The 17866-nt window shown below is 38.1% G+C and overlaps 5 protein-coding genes across 5 annotated transcripts; 1 reads left to right on the forward strand and 4 right to left on the reverse strand.

Annotated features, from left to right (window-relative positions):
- Positions 1 to 7: 7 nt before the first annotated feature.
- Positions 8 to 7214, reverse strand: LOC128893224 (uncharacterized; the record flags this gene model as incomplete). The annotated part of the gene is made up of 4 exons (XM_054154049.1): positions 6806 to 7214; positions 6042 to 6541; positions 412 to 666; positions 8 to 62 (listed from the first exon to the last, which is right to left on the reverse strand). Coding segments are annotated over exons 2-4 (346 nt in total), but the record flags the coding sequence as incomplete, so codon positions are not given.
- Positions 7215 to 7482: 268 nt separating this feature from the next.
- LOC128893221 (apolipoprotein D-like) lies at positions 7483 to 11439 on the reverse strand. Its single transcript, XM_054154045.1, has 5 exons — positions 11295 to 11439; positions 10010 to 10129; positions 9800 to 9926; positions 9366 to 9461; positions 7483 to 8641 (listed from the first exon to the last, which is right to left on the reverse strand). The coding sequence occupies exons 2-5, from the start codon at positions 10127 to 10129 to the stop codon at positions 8172 to 8174; spliced, it is 813 nt and encodes a 270-aa protein (XP_054010020.1). The 5' UTR covers positions 11295 to 11439; the 3' UTR covers positions 7483 to 8171.
- A 648-nt stretch (positions 11440 to 12087) lies between these two features.
- LOC128893220 (cyclin-dependent kinase 1-like) lies at positions 12088 to 14596 on the reverse strand. Its single transcript, XM_054154044.1, has 4 exons — positions 14308 to 14596; positions 13489 to 13784; positions 13089 to 13408; positions 12088 to 13019 (listed from the first exon to the last, which is right to left on the reverse strand). Exons 1-4 carry the CDS (start codon positions 14342 to 14344, stop codon positions 12776 to 12778), a joined length of 897 nt encoding a protein of 298 aa, XP_054010019.1. The 5' UTR covers positions 14345 to 14596; the 3' UTR covers positions 12088 to 12775.
- Positions 14597 to 14925: 329 nt separating this feature from the next.
- On the forward strand, positions 14926 to 16163 carry LOC128893222 (alpha-ketoglutarate-dependent dioxygenase alkB homolog 6-like). The gene is made up of 5 exons (XM_054154046.1): positions 14926 to 15183; positions 15255 to 15431; positions 15515 to 15622; positions 15715 to 15813; positions 15887 to 16163. The coding sequence occupies exons 1-5, from the start codon at positions 15139 to 15141 to the stop codon at positions 16142 to 16144; spliced, it is 687 nt and encodes a 228-aa protein (XP_054010021.1). The 5' UTR covers positions 14926 to 15138; the 3' UTR covers positions 16145 to 16163.
- On the reverse strand, positions 15872 to 17151 carry LOC128893223 (THO complex subunit 7 homolog). The gene is made up of 3 exons (XM_054154048.1): positions 16878 to 17151; positions 16188 to 16796; positions 15872 to 16013 (listed from the first exon to the last, which is right to left on the reverse strand). The coding sequence occupies exons 1-2, from the start codon at positions 16885 to 16887 to the stop codon at positions 16189 to 16191; spliced, it is 618 nt and encodes a 205-aa protein (XP_054010023.1). The 5' UTR covers positions 16888 to 17151; the 3' UTR covers positions 15872 to 16013; position 16188.
- Between the last annotated feature and the right edge of the window lie 715 nt (positions 17152 to 17866).

Here is a 17866-nt window from a genome sequence, read left to right on the forward strand (position 1 = left end):
TGGTTGCCGGGTCTGCACCATTTGGTGCCAGGGTATATCAGGCCTCCTCCTGGTTTTTGGTTCTGATAAAGTAAATTTTCATGTAGTTTTGGGATTGTCCAAGAATAATAACTGCAAACGAAACAAAGATGACGTAATGAAACTGTTATTCGTGTGATGGAAAACATATTGTATCGCAAGGTTGATGTCGATTTGAGTCCAATCCTGAGTTACTTCGCTATGAAACAGTAGAACACTGTTCATGATGACAATGTATTCTATCTTTTATGTTTCGTTTCCAGTTCAAGAGTGGAATAGAAGTGGAGCACACAATACCGTAATGTTTGAATGAGATGATTGAATAATAGCTTCTATAATTAGAGAAGAAGTTGAAGGTTTGGCGAAGCTCTTACTGAAGGATCGAAAACATACTTTTCCCTTATCGCGAGAGGCTTTGCAAGTTTCTACAAGGTCTGCGACGAGATTGCTGGACATTTGACGGACTTTCTTTGGGTCTGCGCTGAGGACCATGCTTTGTATGACGCCACGATCGGTGTATAGAGCACAGAATGGCGCGTCCGCGATCAGTTCCACCATTCTGGACATGGTGGTGTCCGCTACCAACACGCTGGACTGAGCTGCAGCGTGCCAAAGCGTTGGCATCAGTATCAACAGAATCGCGAGCATCTGCAAGCAGAGAGATTAATTAAAAAATAAGCGGATGTTTATGTATCGGGTTGTCCGCAAAGTCCATGTCGATTTTTGGTAGGTGGTACAGGTCTGAATATATCGAAGTGGTTGAAAACAAATAACATGTACACATCCCTTAAAAAGTGGAATGGTTGTGGAACAAAATGGCACCTATGTAATTCAATAAATATATATTAAAAGTCAAACGTGTTTTTGAATTTTTCTTAGAAATTGGCACAAACTTTCTGAACAACCTAACAAATTCATATTTTCATATATCCAGATTCAGAGAAAACATTGAAAAGATTGAAAATTGATACTTTAAATAAAAGTATGTCTTATCTTCTAAACAGTTTAACAAGTATTTCATCTTGAATATTTTATACATTTTTGTATTCGTTCAACATTTTGAACTAGTTTATTTATCTTCTGATTCTTTAATAAGAGTGTCATCACCTGCAACCGTGGCCAGTAGGTCAATGATTCGCAAATGTTTCGCAACATTTGAGTATCTTCGCACAGACCACTCGGGTCTGTTGAAGTTATTGTTGTTTTAACCGCATTTTCACTTGAACAAACAATTGAAAACACCGGAGATACGACACGTTCTCTAACGATATATGATATTTGCAGTCCTTCTGGGCAATGCAGCCTTCAAACAAATATCAGTTTCGAAGGAAGTGTTGTAATTGCGTAATGGTTCAGAGGAAGTCTCCCCCATGGGGTGTTCGAACGGCACGGGGCTTCCCATGATCCAGGACCAGGCGAATCTACGTCACGACGTCACGGATCTAATGAGAACTGATTGCGTTACGTGACAGAACAGCGTGACGTTTTTTTTTTTTCTTAATCTGTCATTAATCGTTGCTCGTTGAACGCCATATATGAACAGATTGCCCCGCAGGAATTCCGGTCGCTTTAACGAGCCAGCTCGGGGGGTTGGGATCAATTAAACGTCGTGAATCGAATCGAGTTGCCGCGAGTATGGCGATTCTGCTCGAGGAATCCGTCTCGAGAATTCTCGAGATTTTTTTAGTGAATTCCCATTTCTCTTTCGGCAAGGAATCAATTTAAAAATATTCTAGGATTCTCGAGTGCTGAACGAAGTTGTTCAATCTCGAGATATGTTAGACCAAATGTGTCATAAAAGAGTTTTACTTGTTTAATAGGTTATTCCCAAATTAAAAACGTGCGATGACGATTTCCTTTTGGGTAATTACAGAAACGAGATCTGCGTTTACTTTCCAACCTTGCTCTATATGTATCAATGACGATTCTATTTCCTCCATTTCACCGCCATCAAATCATTCATTCAATGAAATAATCCCAACAAGCCAGTCAGATCAAGTTCAGCGTGCACACACTAAGATCCGTCGGCTCGCCTAAGAGTGGCTTGTTGAAAGAAAACATATTCATGACACACATTATATTCGCAACATCACATGGAATACACGTAGACAAGAAATTAATTGCAAGAAGAAACTTATTAATATACCTGATCGTTGGTACATTAACGAAAAAAGAAAAATGGAAAGAATGAATGAATCGAACGAATCAGCAATGAAAAGAACTATTTCTAATCGCACCATAAAAAATTCAAAACCACTTACAGCTATTTACAAAAATATCCACGCACTACAAAAGCAATCCGCCGAATTTAATCAAGAAATTAATTGCAAGAAGAAACTTATTAATATACCTGATCGTTGGTACATTAACGAAAAAAGAAAAATGAAAAGAATGAATGAATCGAACGAATCAGCAATGAAAAGAACTATTTCTAATCGCACCATAAAAAATTCAAAACCACTTACAGCTATTTACAAAAATGTCCACGCACTACAAAAGCAATCCGCCCAAGTCTCCGCTTCCCACACTCCAAGACCTCGTCTCTTCACATCACCCTGAATTTATTCGTCTCTCATGCAAATATCAAAAAACTACAGGAACATGTTGTATCTTCGTGGATGAAGGCATAATATTATTATTCAAATAAAATTTTGCCCATTTCTGACATCCACCCACGCGAACTTCGAAGCAGCTTAAACTTGAAACGTTTCGCGCCGCGAACAGTCGCTGTGAAGTGACTCGACGACGGGGGACGTCGAACGTCGTCTGACGAAAAAAGAAGAAAACTTGGAAACGCGATTAAGAGTCGCAAGAGGTGCCGCGTGTGATTAATAGAGGAGACTAAATGTGACGCGAATATTCGAGGCGACGAGGAGGATGGACGCGAGGCGACTGATGGTGCTTCACCTTTCTAAAGGACTGTTTCTAAAGATTTCATCAAGGACGATGTCTGGCAAGGAGATAAGGAAGAAAGACCTAAACGCTGAAGGTTTCGTACCGGTTGTCCTTCCGATCGAAAGCGATTCGAACGATCAATCTTCACGGGGGGACGTAAACGCGTGACTTCCGGTTTCATCTCGAGCGATTGTGACAGAACGGTGAATAAGATGACTCGAAAGAATTTTTCGGAGATCTCTTGTTCACTACAGAATCCCTCAACAAGTTTAGTTAATAAATGAAATTTGTTAAAAATGTGATATTATAAAACTTCAAACGAATATAACTTCTAAATTACACGTGATTTTTCTGGTAAATTATTAAAATTGCAATTTATTACATATCTTGTTCACTGATTGAAGGTAGCAGAGGTGATAATAGAAATGATTTAAACAGATCTTGACCTAAGACATCGGCGTCGTCCTTGCCACGAGGATAACGCGTTACATCATCGGGAAATTGCATTATGAATATTGACACGCAATTGAAATGGTCATTTGCATATTTAAATGGTTAGAATAACTGAAAGGCGGAGAGCACAAGTACGAAGGTTAACACCGTCCTGAGGATCGTGTATCTGAAAAGGAACAAGTGCCCGGTGAACGATGGGCAACGACCTTGCGAATGTCTAGGAGAGTCTCGAGACACGAATACGATTTTAAATGGCTTTTAAATAACCTTCGGAGATTGCGGCCGATAAGACGTGAGAAATCGACGGAGGCGTTTGTTTATTCGGAGGTATCTGCGTAGTGGATTTTAAAGCGTTTGCGTAAATCGGTACGTGGGATGCAAAATGAATAATCAGGATTCTATGAACTCTGTTCAAGGCTAGAGAGGACGATGATCGTGAAATTTTTCGAATTCACGCGAGTGGAAAATTTGTGCAGAGTTCAAATTAAAGATGCAGGTCGTAATTTTGGTTTGACACAAAAAAAAAACCAAAAGAAATTTTCACTTTCGTACATTTTTCTTTCATGTAAACTAAGGAAAACCCGCAAAAATGGTGAAATGTGAAATTACTGCAAGTTTGAAAAAAAAAGAACGAGTTCTTTGGGTGAAAAAATCACTTTAACTCGATAAAAACGTTATTTAAAATTTTTTTGTATGACTTTTCTTAGTTCACATAGAAGAAAAATCGAAAATACGAAATCGAAATCGAAAATCGAAAGTACGAAAATGAAAATTTCTTTTGATTTTTTTGTGTCAAACCAAAATTACGACCTGCATCTTTCCCGCCGATAGGAGGTTTTAATTGTGAGGTGCTCTACAAATGTGCGTCGCAGTCGACTCAATTTGAATATTTCTTGTTGAAGAAATTTGTACAGACTACTCGAATATCTATGAGAATAGGATTCTTTTCCATCTTAAAAAAATCCACGTAAAAACCGCTTTTTTTAGACCTCCTAATTCAGGATACCCCCTTAAGTGTCTATCGATAAAGCATAGAGAACTAGGAGGGCGTCCAATCGTAAATTCTGAGTAACGAATAAATATTCGAACTGAAAATAATCCACCAAGAGCAAAGACTGGAAGTACCAGTGGGGCCATTAGTTTTCGTGCTCGTCGTGCGCTGAACCGCTGTCATGGAGTAACGTAACTGATGGAACGAGAACGATAATTTAAAATTAAGTTGCGATCAATTTAAACTTAAACAACGATACGCGATAACGTTCTCAGATCGATAGGGAATTAATTCAATTAGCCCGATTAGATCGTCCCAGTTCGGGAGGGGCCGATCCTGGAAGTGTCACGCGAGGCGACCCACCCTCCAAGTTGCGAAATTGAAGCAGATATCGAGAATCTGGGTCAGCAGGGCTCGCTGACGAACTTGTCTCTTGAACCTGCGAACCATATCAGCCATACATAGACACAACCCTATAACCGTCGCGAATTAACTCGTACTCGACGACTCTGACCCACCTTCGACGCTCTGAGGGTCACTTATGCATCGTTATCATCGTCTAGCACACTTTCGTTCTCCACCCTCTATCCCCATGAATTTTATTAAGAAAGTATTTACTGATTATTTGTACATTAGTGAATTGATTAACCCTTTCACTGCCAACTACGAGATGTCTCGTAGTTCAAATTGATTGCAAAAGAAGATCGTACATTTTCTTTTTAAAGCAACAAACTTGATATCACTTTCTATCATCAATATAGTAAACTAGATCTGTATTCAATCTTGATGCCCAAGGCGCAAAACGCTTCAAATTTGCCTGGCAGTGAATGGGCTAACCTCCGAGGCAAATAATGACTGGAATCTTCAGATTTGTGTTTCTAATATTTTAAGTAGAGTTTCAGGATAAGCTAACGACGCTGACTGGCAGCTCGTTAACTACGATAAGCCAGGTATTTTACTTTCAACGAGTCATTTTCGAATTAGCTTTCTACAAATGTTATTACTAGACTGCGGATCTTTGTGCAAAATAAAATATTCGCGAACGTGGCTACAAATGTTATAACACGAACTTTACTTTCAATCTTTTTTCCATTCTTTCATATTGTTTGCACTTTGTAGGTTCTTGCACATTCAAATTTCCTATAAATGCGTAAAGACCCGCAGTCTAGTTATTACTATTTCTCCATATAAATCATTCCCGAAACTTGGAGTCTCATACCTTCTGTAAAATACTTTCTGACTAGAATACGTAAAAGCAATATATAACAATATGTACAATATGATAATACTGAAATACTGCAATAAACAACCTAGGGACCTAATTTCGAATTTCACTCCTCGCTCGAAAAAGAGAAACCAATATTTAAAAAAGAAGTGAATTTCGAATTTCACTCCTCGCTTGATAAAGAGAAACCAATATTTAAAAAAGAAGTGAATCGAGGATGATGAGCAAAGCTATTAAAATATGCAACAGCTGCTTAAAAATGAAAAGCACAGAATCCCCCTCGACACAGCAATCACTGTCCACGATACGCGCGTAGAGAACTAGGAGGGCGTCCAAGAGCAAGAAAGGATCTCGAGAAATCAGCGGAATTGGCAGCGATTTGCCAGATCGAGTACAATTCCAGAGCAGAATCGTCGCTCGTTGCGTCGTACGCGAGCCGCTTCAAAATCGATGAATTACCCTGAGTAAAGCTCGTGCACGTGCAGCAGCGTGCATGTGCGTAGACGTTGGCACCAGCTGCGAGTCAAAGGCTTTGACTCAAAGCACACCGAGGAAGACCAAGCTGGGTTTCGAACCACGGTCAACCGTAGGATTTTCGAGACTGGTCGCAAGCGACGTACAATGAAACGTTGTAGTCGATGGTATAACGCGAAAAGCACTGAAAAACGAAGCAAGGTACGCTGGGACAGCCAGCACCACCCCCGTCTGCGCACCCCCGAAACCGCAACGCGACTACGGCTACTCTGCACTGCGCAACGACCCCTCTGATCAGACGTCTACCCCTTCTACGTAATCCTTCGAAAGTCGTCAGGAAGGTGTCGAGCGGGATTTACGCGGGCAACGATTACTGGCGCCAGTAATCAGTCTTTGACACCGCTTTACTGGCACCGGGATCCTCCACAAACACACTGGACCCTCTAGAGAACAGCGGACCTTTCGACACTGATTTCTCATTGGATCTGAAATATTGGACAATGTTAGGATACGAAAGGTCGTGGTTCTTATATAGATGAGATTGAATTCATAGAAATTGTGGAATCTGGAAAACTCGGAGAAGGAAATCGTGGAGCTTGTAGAATTCGTAGAGCTTGAAGGAATTTGTGAAAAATTCGGGCCGCCTTTTGTAAACTTGGATCAGCTTAAAAGGGCCCCGTTTAGGTCCGTTTGGTCCAGTGTGTCTAGGGAAAAATTCTAGTTCGTTTATGAAGGATTAATAAACTCACGTTATTCGTTGTTGCGTTCCTGTGCTCGCATTCGATGGGCCTGCAAGTGTGCGTACGTCCAACGACGATGTCGTTGGATGTCCTCGAGAACAATACTCGCTTTGTCTCTCCTCAGCGGCTGCTATCAGACTGATCGTTGAAACGGATCGTCAGGATACTAATATTCAGGGGCATAGATATATGAACCCGTGGTCCAGATGCGTTACACCGGGGAGACTCTAAATCACGTGATGCGTCGCATGTTTATAATTATGTAACATATAACCACCCGCTGCAAAATAGATCGGATTAATGACTCGTCGTTGAGCTAGGACAATCCAACAGAGCTGCGCATTCTACGAAACGTGATTTTAACACCTTGTACCGCGGAATATTTGCGAGCGATATTGATATAATACAATGAGATATTTAACTGAATTTTCGTTATTCGGAAAATTCAGTGATGAATTTCTTTATTCTTATTAAAATATTTAAGATAAATGATAGAAATATGCTGTATATTAATACGTATTTGCTAATTATGTATATCTTTTCTTTGTACGTAAAAATAAATAGAGGTCGCAACAATTAAATTGTGTTAGGTACTTAAATCGAGTATCTGCTAAACTATTTGCAATTGTAAGTACGAGAGGCGTTGATTTTATTATCGGGTGCGAGAGAGAAGAACAACCCCCATATAGGCTTCACCAAGATTTATTTTACCTCGACAACCATCGATACTGTCAATTACGGTTCGTTTATCCACGGTGTACCCATCGACTTGAGAATCATTTTTATTATTCTATAGGTCACGTAGTCTTTCGTTCTCGTTCTTCGTGCACCTCTAACCTGACCCTATCGACGTGTGGTGATTCAATGTAAACACAAACACCGCGATCGACCGTGGTTGCCTCGTAAAATTTGAATGGCCGCTCAGACTAAGCTCTTAGAACGAAGTACAAAAGCATTTTCGTACTCTTGTCGGTGTAATTTTGACACTAACCTAATTTGACACTAACCCAGTCATCGACGATATTACTTCCTTTCATTATATAAAATATAATTATATATTCATTTATTTTTAACAAATTGTATGGTCCAAACTTGTTAATATTAGCGTCAAAATAATCATTACATCGCCAGCAAATGAACTACATCGAGAAATTAAGCACGAGTGCCTTGTTCCTCAAGAATTTCATTATAAAATAGATTATTATTATGATAAAAAAATAATAATAGATTATATCACATAAAATTCTGTCCTCTCGTATTATAATTAAAGCAAATAGTAATGCCCAGACGTGTCGATAACTGGGACACTTATCTTACGGGATAATAAAACCAATCGAGATCAAAATAGCTAAAATACGTTGCTTAAGTCTAACGTTTAGGGGATCCATTCAACTTCGTTCGTCTCGTAATCCCTGGTAATGGCAGCTCTGGTGTGCTCTTCCGGTTTGCTGGTGGTCTTCTCTTCTGTTCCTCTCAGCTTGTGGTAAACCTTGCTCCCCGTGGAGGCCACCCATTGGACCCCGTCGCCGAGTTTCTCGCCAGCCTTGCGCACCACGTTGCCAAAGTTCTCAGCGGTGAACGTGCTCGGGTCCACGTTGATGTCCAGGGTGTTGTTGCCTTTCGGGCATCCGTTCTGAACGATGATGCTCAGGTCGTAAGGGTCGACGCCGAAGAGGCTTAATTTCGAACGTATCATGTCCACGTAGCTCTTGTCCAGCTCGGGGCGTCGGGAGAGGATAGTCGCGCTCTGACGGTGGGCGAACGCCAGCTTCTGACAAGTGAAGATGCCCGCGTAGTTCTCGTAATCGGTGGCGAAGATCACGTGGGACGCAGTTCCAGCTACGCCTGAAGATAAATTGCCTAGATTAATTTCTTTGGCACAGTTACAGTGGGCGTAGAATGTATTCGTACACTCATCAATTTCCCAAAAAACTTTTGCATGAACTTGTAGTTTCTTAACTTCTTTTTTTTTTTTTTGTAATCAATGATATTTTACATATTCTCGGAAATCTCTAAGATATAGTCCAAACAATATTTACTAGTTAATATAATTTGTGAAGTTAACAAAAAGAATGCGAAAAGTGGGTAAAAGAATAGAAGCAACAAGTATTTGTTCTATTTAATTTGTTCAAGGTTTATCCCAGTAAGATTCTTATGACTAGACTGCGGATCTATATGCAAAATAAAATCTTCGCGAACGTGCCTACAAAGATCGAACCTACATAGGAATTTATTTTATTCTGCAAATATTACAACATGAACTTTACTGTCATTGTTTATCAAAAATAAGTTAATAAATTACAATTGTACATAGATTTTTCAGAAATTGGTCGGTGTACGAATACTTTCTACACCCACTGTAGCTAGTTTGTGCGTGATTTATACAAGACTGAGACCCCCCCTCCGAGAACAGCCTGCAATTGACTCAAAATTGAACGAACGACGAATTAATTGCTGGTGCGTATATGATTGCAGAAGTTCTCCCCTACGTGACCTGACGTCGAGAAGATCGCAGACGAGCTTAATTTATTTGCATCTAATCACAGCACGACTTTATCGCGATACTTACTGAGAGGAAAACGAACTTGCATTCGGCCTGGCGTGCTCGGTTCCGGAACGGACAATTCACCGGTGTAATGATACTCGTGCTTCAATGGTGTAAGACCTGAGAACATATACATAGCTCTATTACGGATAATTCATCCCACTTGCCAGACAGTTATCCTATTGACATGCTTTTATGAGTACCGATGGGACCCAACGTTCTCCTGCATTCTCCTTTATTAATTTAAAAGCTTCCAGTAATATATGCAACGTCGCGAACGCGATCACAAAAGAAAACCTTGTCGTCCATTGTTCAGGATCTTTGAAAACAACACGTTACATTCCGTGATTTTATTTTTTTAAGCTTCTACGGGAAGGAGGCTAAAGAAATTCTTCTTAGAGACTGTCTGCCGTCTCTTTGTTTAATTATTTTTTCAAGGGACTTTTTTTAGACCTTACCTAGTACCGGGTGATCCGAATCTTGCGTTATCACGTACTCGCCCGGCTCCTCGCCGCGAGTGTAATTGTACGTGATGCATTTGCTGGCTGTGGACGTCTTCTGGATCACGTACCATATACCTAGGAACTGGAATACATAAAATAAATGAGCAATTTAAATACATACAAGACATTTTGCTGAACGTCTGATCTTCTTCGTTTTCAACTTACTCTATTCATTTGGAATCCTTGCATTGGCTCCACAATGGGGCAAGCGCCCATGTGGTAAGTGTGGGCTTTCGCGAAGACGACGCATCCCACCAGTAATAGTAAAGAAGATAAAGTCTTCATCTGCAAACAAAATGCCGATAGTACGTGGATTCAATCGAACACGAAATTACTTCGTACATCTACGTTATCGTTTAGATAATACCAGTTTCCGAGAATAGCGGGAAACCCTAACGCGCAATCTGCATATCAATATTTTTTAAGTCCACCATGAGAAGGAAACATTGCAACACTTTAGCTCCAATTTCCTTATCTTTATTTAAAAATGTTTAGACGTGATATCATCGTTGTTTACTAGAAGATAATTTACTCGAAACAATATTCGTTACAATGCTTCCGTATACGTTGATGAATTAATAGATTATTGAAATTATAAATTAATTTGAATATTTTTATATAGATATCGAGTAAGTAACTAAGTATTTATCTTGCGCAGTTCCTTTATACATAGAGTTCGTATAATAGCATGATTCATTCCTGCTGGATTTCAGATAATGAACAAAAAATTCTATCGGATATCTGGTAATTATTATCCCACTGTTCCACCGAATGAAACAACTCAAAGCGTATACAAGATTAAAGTCAACCTCGACGACCTCGGTTCTTGCCTCGTGAAGGCTTCTATATTTACAGAGTAAGACTCAGCTTTCACACGTTTACCATAAACGAATCGTGGACTATATGCCGTGTGTCACCGAGACGTTAATTAACATAGCGGAAGATGTAGAACCACTTACGCATGGGACACTTTGCAATCTACATTTATGTAACTAAATAACGGGTTAAGTACTCCGTGTGTGTGCATAATGAGGAAGCCGTTATCCGTAACTAAAACCTTCTATACCAAGTTTCGTATCAAAACAGGAATTTCTTTCATAAACTGAGAAGAAAAAAGTACAAAAGAAGTATATGACTTTCCCTCGACTTCTTTAATTTCACTACTAAATACGTTTCATACTACTTAATACGTTTTCTCAAAAATACTTTGTCGTCTCCGAAATCTATTTATTCGGTGCTAGCTTACGAATAAATACAATTAATTGAAATGGTGCTTTGAAGAAGTCACTTTTGATTGTGAGTTGAAGTATATACGCCGGCGTTAAGTACTTATTGAAGTCGATGACTTCTTCGAGTGATGCAGATTCGCACAAAACGCATAAATGAATGGAAATACAGTATACGATATTAAAACGTTTCGCGTTTAAAGCGTCAAAGAAAGTTTACTCACGGCGAAGTGATGTTGTCAGACTCTGAACTGGTACTGTAAACACTAGACTGAATGGAGGATTTTATGAGAGGTGCCCCACTCTAAATCCAATTGCGGGTCACGCACGCTTTGAATGAACTTATACAGCTCCGATCAAACACGTTATCCCCAAAGAATCTAACGAAATTGACTCACCTTTTCTATTGTCTCCTGCTAAACTCTATTTCTTCTTTCGAACTATTAAAACATTAAGCGACTCACAGAACAATAAAAAAAAAAAAACGCAGTATTAGTCATTTGTTACAATTTTCTCACAATACTTGAATTAAGTTAAAGAAACAGAACGAAATAAAAGATCGTAGTTTTATATTTTTCTTTCTAATTGAAGTATTAAGATATTCCTAAAATATTACTTCCTGACACTTTTACGCAATTAAACAATTTTTTCTGTAGCATCCTAATATGAAATATTATAAACTGCCACCTATAGTCTGTAATACATGAAAAAAGAAGATGAGAATTCTTTACAGAAACTGGTTTATTAGTATCAATAGAAAAAGAAAGTGAAGATGCGGGTACCGCGTAATTTCCTTACACTGCTGCCACCGATGAGTCACTTCCATCCATAAGCGAGCTGGTTCTGAGAACAGCTAACATCACGTACGGTTTCATTGTTTTCCACGTATCAATATAACTCAATTTGCGCGGTAGTGGATAGTAGACAACGTCATACTTACAGTAAAGTAGCGGTACAATCTCGTTGAATACAGGGCTAAGATGGTAATACGATTTCTTGAGTACAAATCAGGGAACATTTTCGAATAAAATATCGTCGTTTATTTACGAATAAAAGTACAAAAGATATATTTTAATAAGCGTGTGGATTGTTCAATAATATGTACATGTGGCAGTAGAAAAATATCCTTAGTTGAGTTATTAATATCAAGCTGCTAATTTTCATAAATGCAGCGTGTACCGCAAATAGTGAAAAAGCAATTTTCCTATTTACTGTATAGTAGAGTAGTATCTAAATGCACTTATAGTTCCACAATAATCTTGATTCAAATCGGTAAACGCTAATTATAGAAAATAAGTAAGTTGTAACAGATATGTAATAGTGTCACGTAATATTATGAACGACTTGATCCCTTTCTATGCGGTAAAGATGAATTACTGAAATATCAAACTGTTACAGTAAACTTCTTGCTCGAGTATGCTGTGATGACTTATCATGACATGGTACGTTCATCAAAATTTTCATTCAGAATTCTGTCTCGAAACATAATATTAATATAAATATCGCAACGCGAAATGAAAGTTCCCCGCGTGAATTTCCCATATCAAATGAGCAAAGTCATAAAAAAAGAAATGCAAACGTATTCTTATACTCGAATAAATAAACTGTTTGAAATACCCTGAGACATATTCTCTATATAGTCACACGATTAAAACGTCACAATATCTGAGCAATATACAAGTATAGTTTCAGAGTTCTTCATACTCTATGATGGAGGCAGCTTGGATGTATCTAAATCATTGAAATAAGGGTGTTGTAATGCGGCTCGCGCTGATATTCTGTGCACTGGATCATAGATGAGCATCGCTTGCAAAAGATCAAGCCCATCTGCGTCTAACGTTTTAACCTGCGATTCCAAATTATTAGTTATCCAATTTGGAAATGTAGCTTTATAGTCCGTTAATTGCGTTACACCAGGCCATATCTCTTCAGTCGGAGTTCTCAGTATCCTTTAAAATAAATGTATTATTATTTTATGTTCCACAAAGATATAATCCAGCACATTGTGCACATCTTACCGAAATATTCTAAACAATTGATCAATCTCGCTATCTCCTTGAAATAGCGGTTTTTTAGTTGCCATCTCAGCAAATATACAACCTATGCTCCATATGTCAATGGCACACGAGTATCTGTTCGCACCAAGAAGAATTTCTGGAGCTCTATACCATAAAGTGACAACTTCATGTGTGTATATTCTGACAGGTATGCCAAATGCTCTCCCAAGACCAAAATCTGCTACCTTAATAACTCCCGATTTGTCAATCAATAAATTTTGAGGCTTTAAGTCGCGATGTAATATTCTACGCTTGTGACAAAAAAGGATGGCACGTGTAATCTATCAAAAATTCAATCGATGTTAATATCCCAGTACAATCATTTTGTATTAATGTCAAATATCATACTCTGTTTCCGAACCTGATATAAATAGGATTTAACCATTTTTGGTTCTAGCACTTTTCCAGGGCCTAAACTATCCATATATTTCTTTAAATCCATAGTAAGATACTCGAAAATAAGATATAATCTGGTTTCTTCCATTAACACATCCATCAGTCTAACAATATTGGGATGTGGTAACTCTTTGAGTAATGAAATTTCACGAATTGCTGTTGATGGCATTCCTTCATCGTCACTTTCCAAACGAATCTTTTTCATGGCTACAATTTCCCCTGTTTTCTTGTGCTTACCCTTATACACTACCCCATAAGTGCCTGTGGAATTCTTTTACTGTATTGCCTCTCATATTAGCGTACGGTACATAAAGAATCGTCAATGCCAATAATCTACTATATATAACAGAAATAGTTGCAAATTTGTGGATAACAGAGACGGTCAGAGCTCTATTCGAATAACAGACGATGGACAAAAGCAGTATATAGGGATTTATTTGTAATATTTATTCCACTGTACACCAATTTCTACTTTCAACTGAGATTAAAATTGTTTATCGCTCATCCGTATTTCGATATTTGTGTTTAAACAAGACTTTTGTCCATCTCTGATTAATAGTCACAATGTCTAGAAGACTCGACTTTCGATAACCTACACTAATAAACCGAAATTTTACAAAACGTGCAAACCACGCCATCGAATACGATCAATTATTGATCGATCTATCCTACACAATACGACACAATAGCAATTGAAAAAATCTGCGGATTACTGGTCGAACTTGGAATAAACGATAAGGGCGGAAGTAATTGAAAAAGCACGACAAAGCATCGTCAAATTCACCTTCACCGATTTTCTCGATCTTCACGAAATTCTCCATAGTGAATATACGCTCGTGAAATCCAAGGCTAGCTGAACTCCGTTCTAAACCGTGTCGCTCGAATATGTCCCTTAATTGATCAAAATTTCACATGTGTTTTCAATATGTCTCACAAACTTTCCAGTGTGCCGTCACGTAACGATCAAATTCAAACGTCGATACGCCATATTGATAAACATGTTTGAAAGTTCAGCGTTCGTATTGTCCGGTAACAGCTCGGCGTTGCTTCAACCAATCAGGGCGAACGTCGCCGTGGTAACCTGTGATGCTAGATTCTGCTCCCACTTTCGTTCAATTTTTTGAAACGCGCATGTGCAAGTAGGAGCAGGTGTTTCCATTAAGCCCGCGCTTTTTAACCTTAAACGTAAAACTTTCTTGAGGGTACACTTGAAGTCACTAGCACTTTGATGAAAACCAAAGATGGGTAAAACCCTAGGCTTCGAATCAGTCTGAAGTTTGGCAACGTGTTTGTCTCGCTTCTTTCTTTGGAAAATGTTCAAAAGAGGAAACGAGACAAACATATCGGCAAGCTTCAGATTTATTCGAAGCCTAGGGTTTTGCCCATCACTGATGAAAACTCCCAATCTAGGGATAACCAATGTTATAAATTGTGTCATAAACTTGTTATAATATCACGAGAACGAGTATGATGTCTATGAATTGATACAATCAATTTTGAAATATCCTGTACATCCCTTTATACGTTTTTATTTGTTTACAAAGTATAAAAGCACAATAAGTCGATAATATAACATTGCTCCATAATCGGTCAATTATTTCATTTAAATTGCAAAATGGAAAAAGACAAATGCATTTCAACTAACAATATCATTTCAGAGGTTTATTTTCGCATAATTGACATTTATATCAGAGGTTAGGTTTTGTTCTGTAAACTAAACATTCGTTATAGGTGCCTGACTCTGTTATCTATGTGCCAAAGTTTATTACTGAAGAGGAAGAAGCAGAAATTATAAAGCATATTAATCATGCTCCTTTACCAAAGTGGACACAGTTAAGTCATCGTAGGTTACAGAATTGGGGTGGGATTCCACATCCCAAAGGTATGATAGCAGAAGAAATTCCAGCTGTACGTATTTTATATATAATTTAACCTAGCTGCATTAATTTGCTCTCCAGTGTTCAACAATTATACTAATAATAAGTTTTCAGTGGCTTAGAAAGTATGTTGATAAAGTGTCATCTCTTAATGTATTCGAAAGAGATAAGTTACCCAATCATGTTCTGATTAATGAGTACTTACCTGGCCAGGGAATAATGGTATGCAAAAAGGTTTCATACGACCACGAATTTTTTATTGCATGTGTATTAACAAAATAACCAGTTCATACTATGAAATGCATATTTACCAGGCTCACTCAGATGGTCCACTTTTTGACCCCATTGTAACAACTATCAGTTGTGGATCTCATACACTTCTCGACTTTTACAAACGACTGGATACTACACAGGTTGGACAACTTAACTACCTTAGGGATCTTCTAAACGTTTCTCGTATATATACTTTTAATCCCCTTTTTTCAGTTGCAGCAACTTGACTTAGACTTCAGTCTTCTATTAGAACGTAGAAGCCTGTTAATTCTCCAAAGGGATTTGTATCATCGTTATTTACATTCAATTGCAGAAAGAGACACAGATATTATCTCAAGATCTATAATAAAAAATTTAAACATATGTAGTGAACAATTTCAAGAAGAACAGACATTAAAACGGGATGTTAGACTGTCTCTAACAATTAGACACGTTCCTAAAACTACTAAATTAAAGTTAAAAATTGGATAATATATTTTACACAAATGCATTGTTTGTATATGATTTACCCTACCTCAAGATGCCTCAGCTTTAGAAGGCATTGGAGTATCTGTATCCTCATAATTTTCTAAACTAACATCCATCATTTCCTCATCACACTCATTCAACATTCCTTGCAGAGAATGTATAGAAGAAATTAAAACATGAAATTGTTTACGTCTCATTTCCAATTTGTGTTCTAACTGTTCAGATTTTTCCTTTAACTTGTCTAATTCTTCGCGTAAAGTGGCAAGTTTCAAATTAGTTTGCACTCGATCTGGTTGTTCATTTATTACTTTTGCCAGCACGTCGTACTCGATTCTATTCTTTCTTACGCGTTTCGCGTCCTGCAACTCCACCTTTGTTTTTTCTATGTCTTTCTTAGCCTCCTCTATTTGAATTTCAATTTCCTTGGATAACTGTTCGTAACTCTTCAATTCTTCTTGACTCATATTCGAAACTAGTCTGGACTTTCGTTGCGCGAATTCACACTGAGCAAGTTGCGACAACATCCTCTCGTGTAGCGTGTTGTCTACATCAGGGCTATTTATCCACTTTATGAATGATTTCAGGAGCATATTTATCCTGCGATCATCTCCAGTTCCATCCCCGTCTATGAGCAATCTTCGACGTATTACCTCTTCTACGGATAAGCAAATTGAAAAGCAAATTAAAAAATGTAAATATTACTTGAGGTTATGGTACGGTAATATAAACGACTTACCGTCAGACATTTTAAACGTTGACAAAAATAACTGTTCAATAACGTTAATAAAATATTACTTGGAACCAATTGATGTAGCTTGTTTATTATTAATAGATCCAGTAAAAATTGTGTAACGTCGAAGGTTAGCTTTAAACACGCCGCACTGCATGTGTATAATTATTAGTCTAATACAACAGTCATAGGCAAAACCTTAGGCTTCGAATAAATCTGAAGTTTGCCGACATGTTTGTCTCGTTTCCTTCTTTGGAAAATGTTCAAAAGAGGAAATGAAACAAACATATCGGCGAACTTCAGATTTATTCGAAGCCTAGGGTTTTGCCAATCACTGTAATACAATTTGGGATGGAGTCCCTAGGTTAGGGACCCTAGCAGAGATTCCATCTAGCGACTTGAATTTGAAACTCTTTGATACTCCCTCTGTGAAATACTCATATGGTAAATAGGGTATGTTTAGTTTTAATTGTTACCGTATGGTAAGGTCTGTTTAGTTCTAATTCCTACCTTATGATAATGAAGGTTTAGTTTCCATTCCTATCGTTACAAGTGCTGTAACCTTATTCCATTTCCAATCGACAACAATGAAAATAGCTAGATCTAATAAATAACAAGTTGACCTTATATTTTTCCTTAACAAAATATGTATTTCTGTTCCCGATAAGACACTCTTTATCGAATTGCATATTTTTCTCTAAAACCAGCTCCTTTTATAGCTTAAACCGCAGTTAATCGCAACGTTGGTAGGGGAATTAAAAATGATATTCCGTTGAAATTATTTCGAATCACAACGAATTTATATTAAATAAACGTTTGACATTCGTTTCTTTTGGTAAAATGAAAAGAACAGAATTAGCAGTCTTAACAGAGATTACCAAGGAGCAGAGATAATGCCCCTCTCCCCGAGAAAAGTTATTAGGTCCCGCAAGACAGCGAATGCAGCGCGTTCCCGCTGGAATATTAAAATGATCCGCCATTACTTTAATAAACCT

Source organism: Hylaeus anthracinus, unplaced genomic scaffold (genome assembly GCF_026225885.1).
Source record: "Hylaeus anthracinus isolate JK02 unplaced genomic scaffold, UHH_iyHylAnth1.0_haploid 27275, whole genome shotgun sequence".
NCBI lineage: Eukaryota > Metazoa > Arthropoda > Insecta > Hymenoptera > Colletidae > Hylaeus > Hylaeus anthracinus.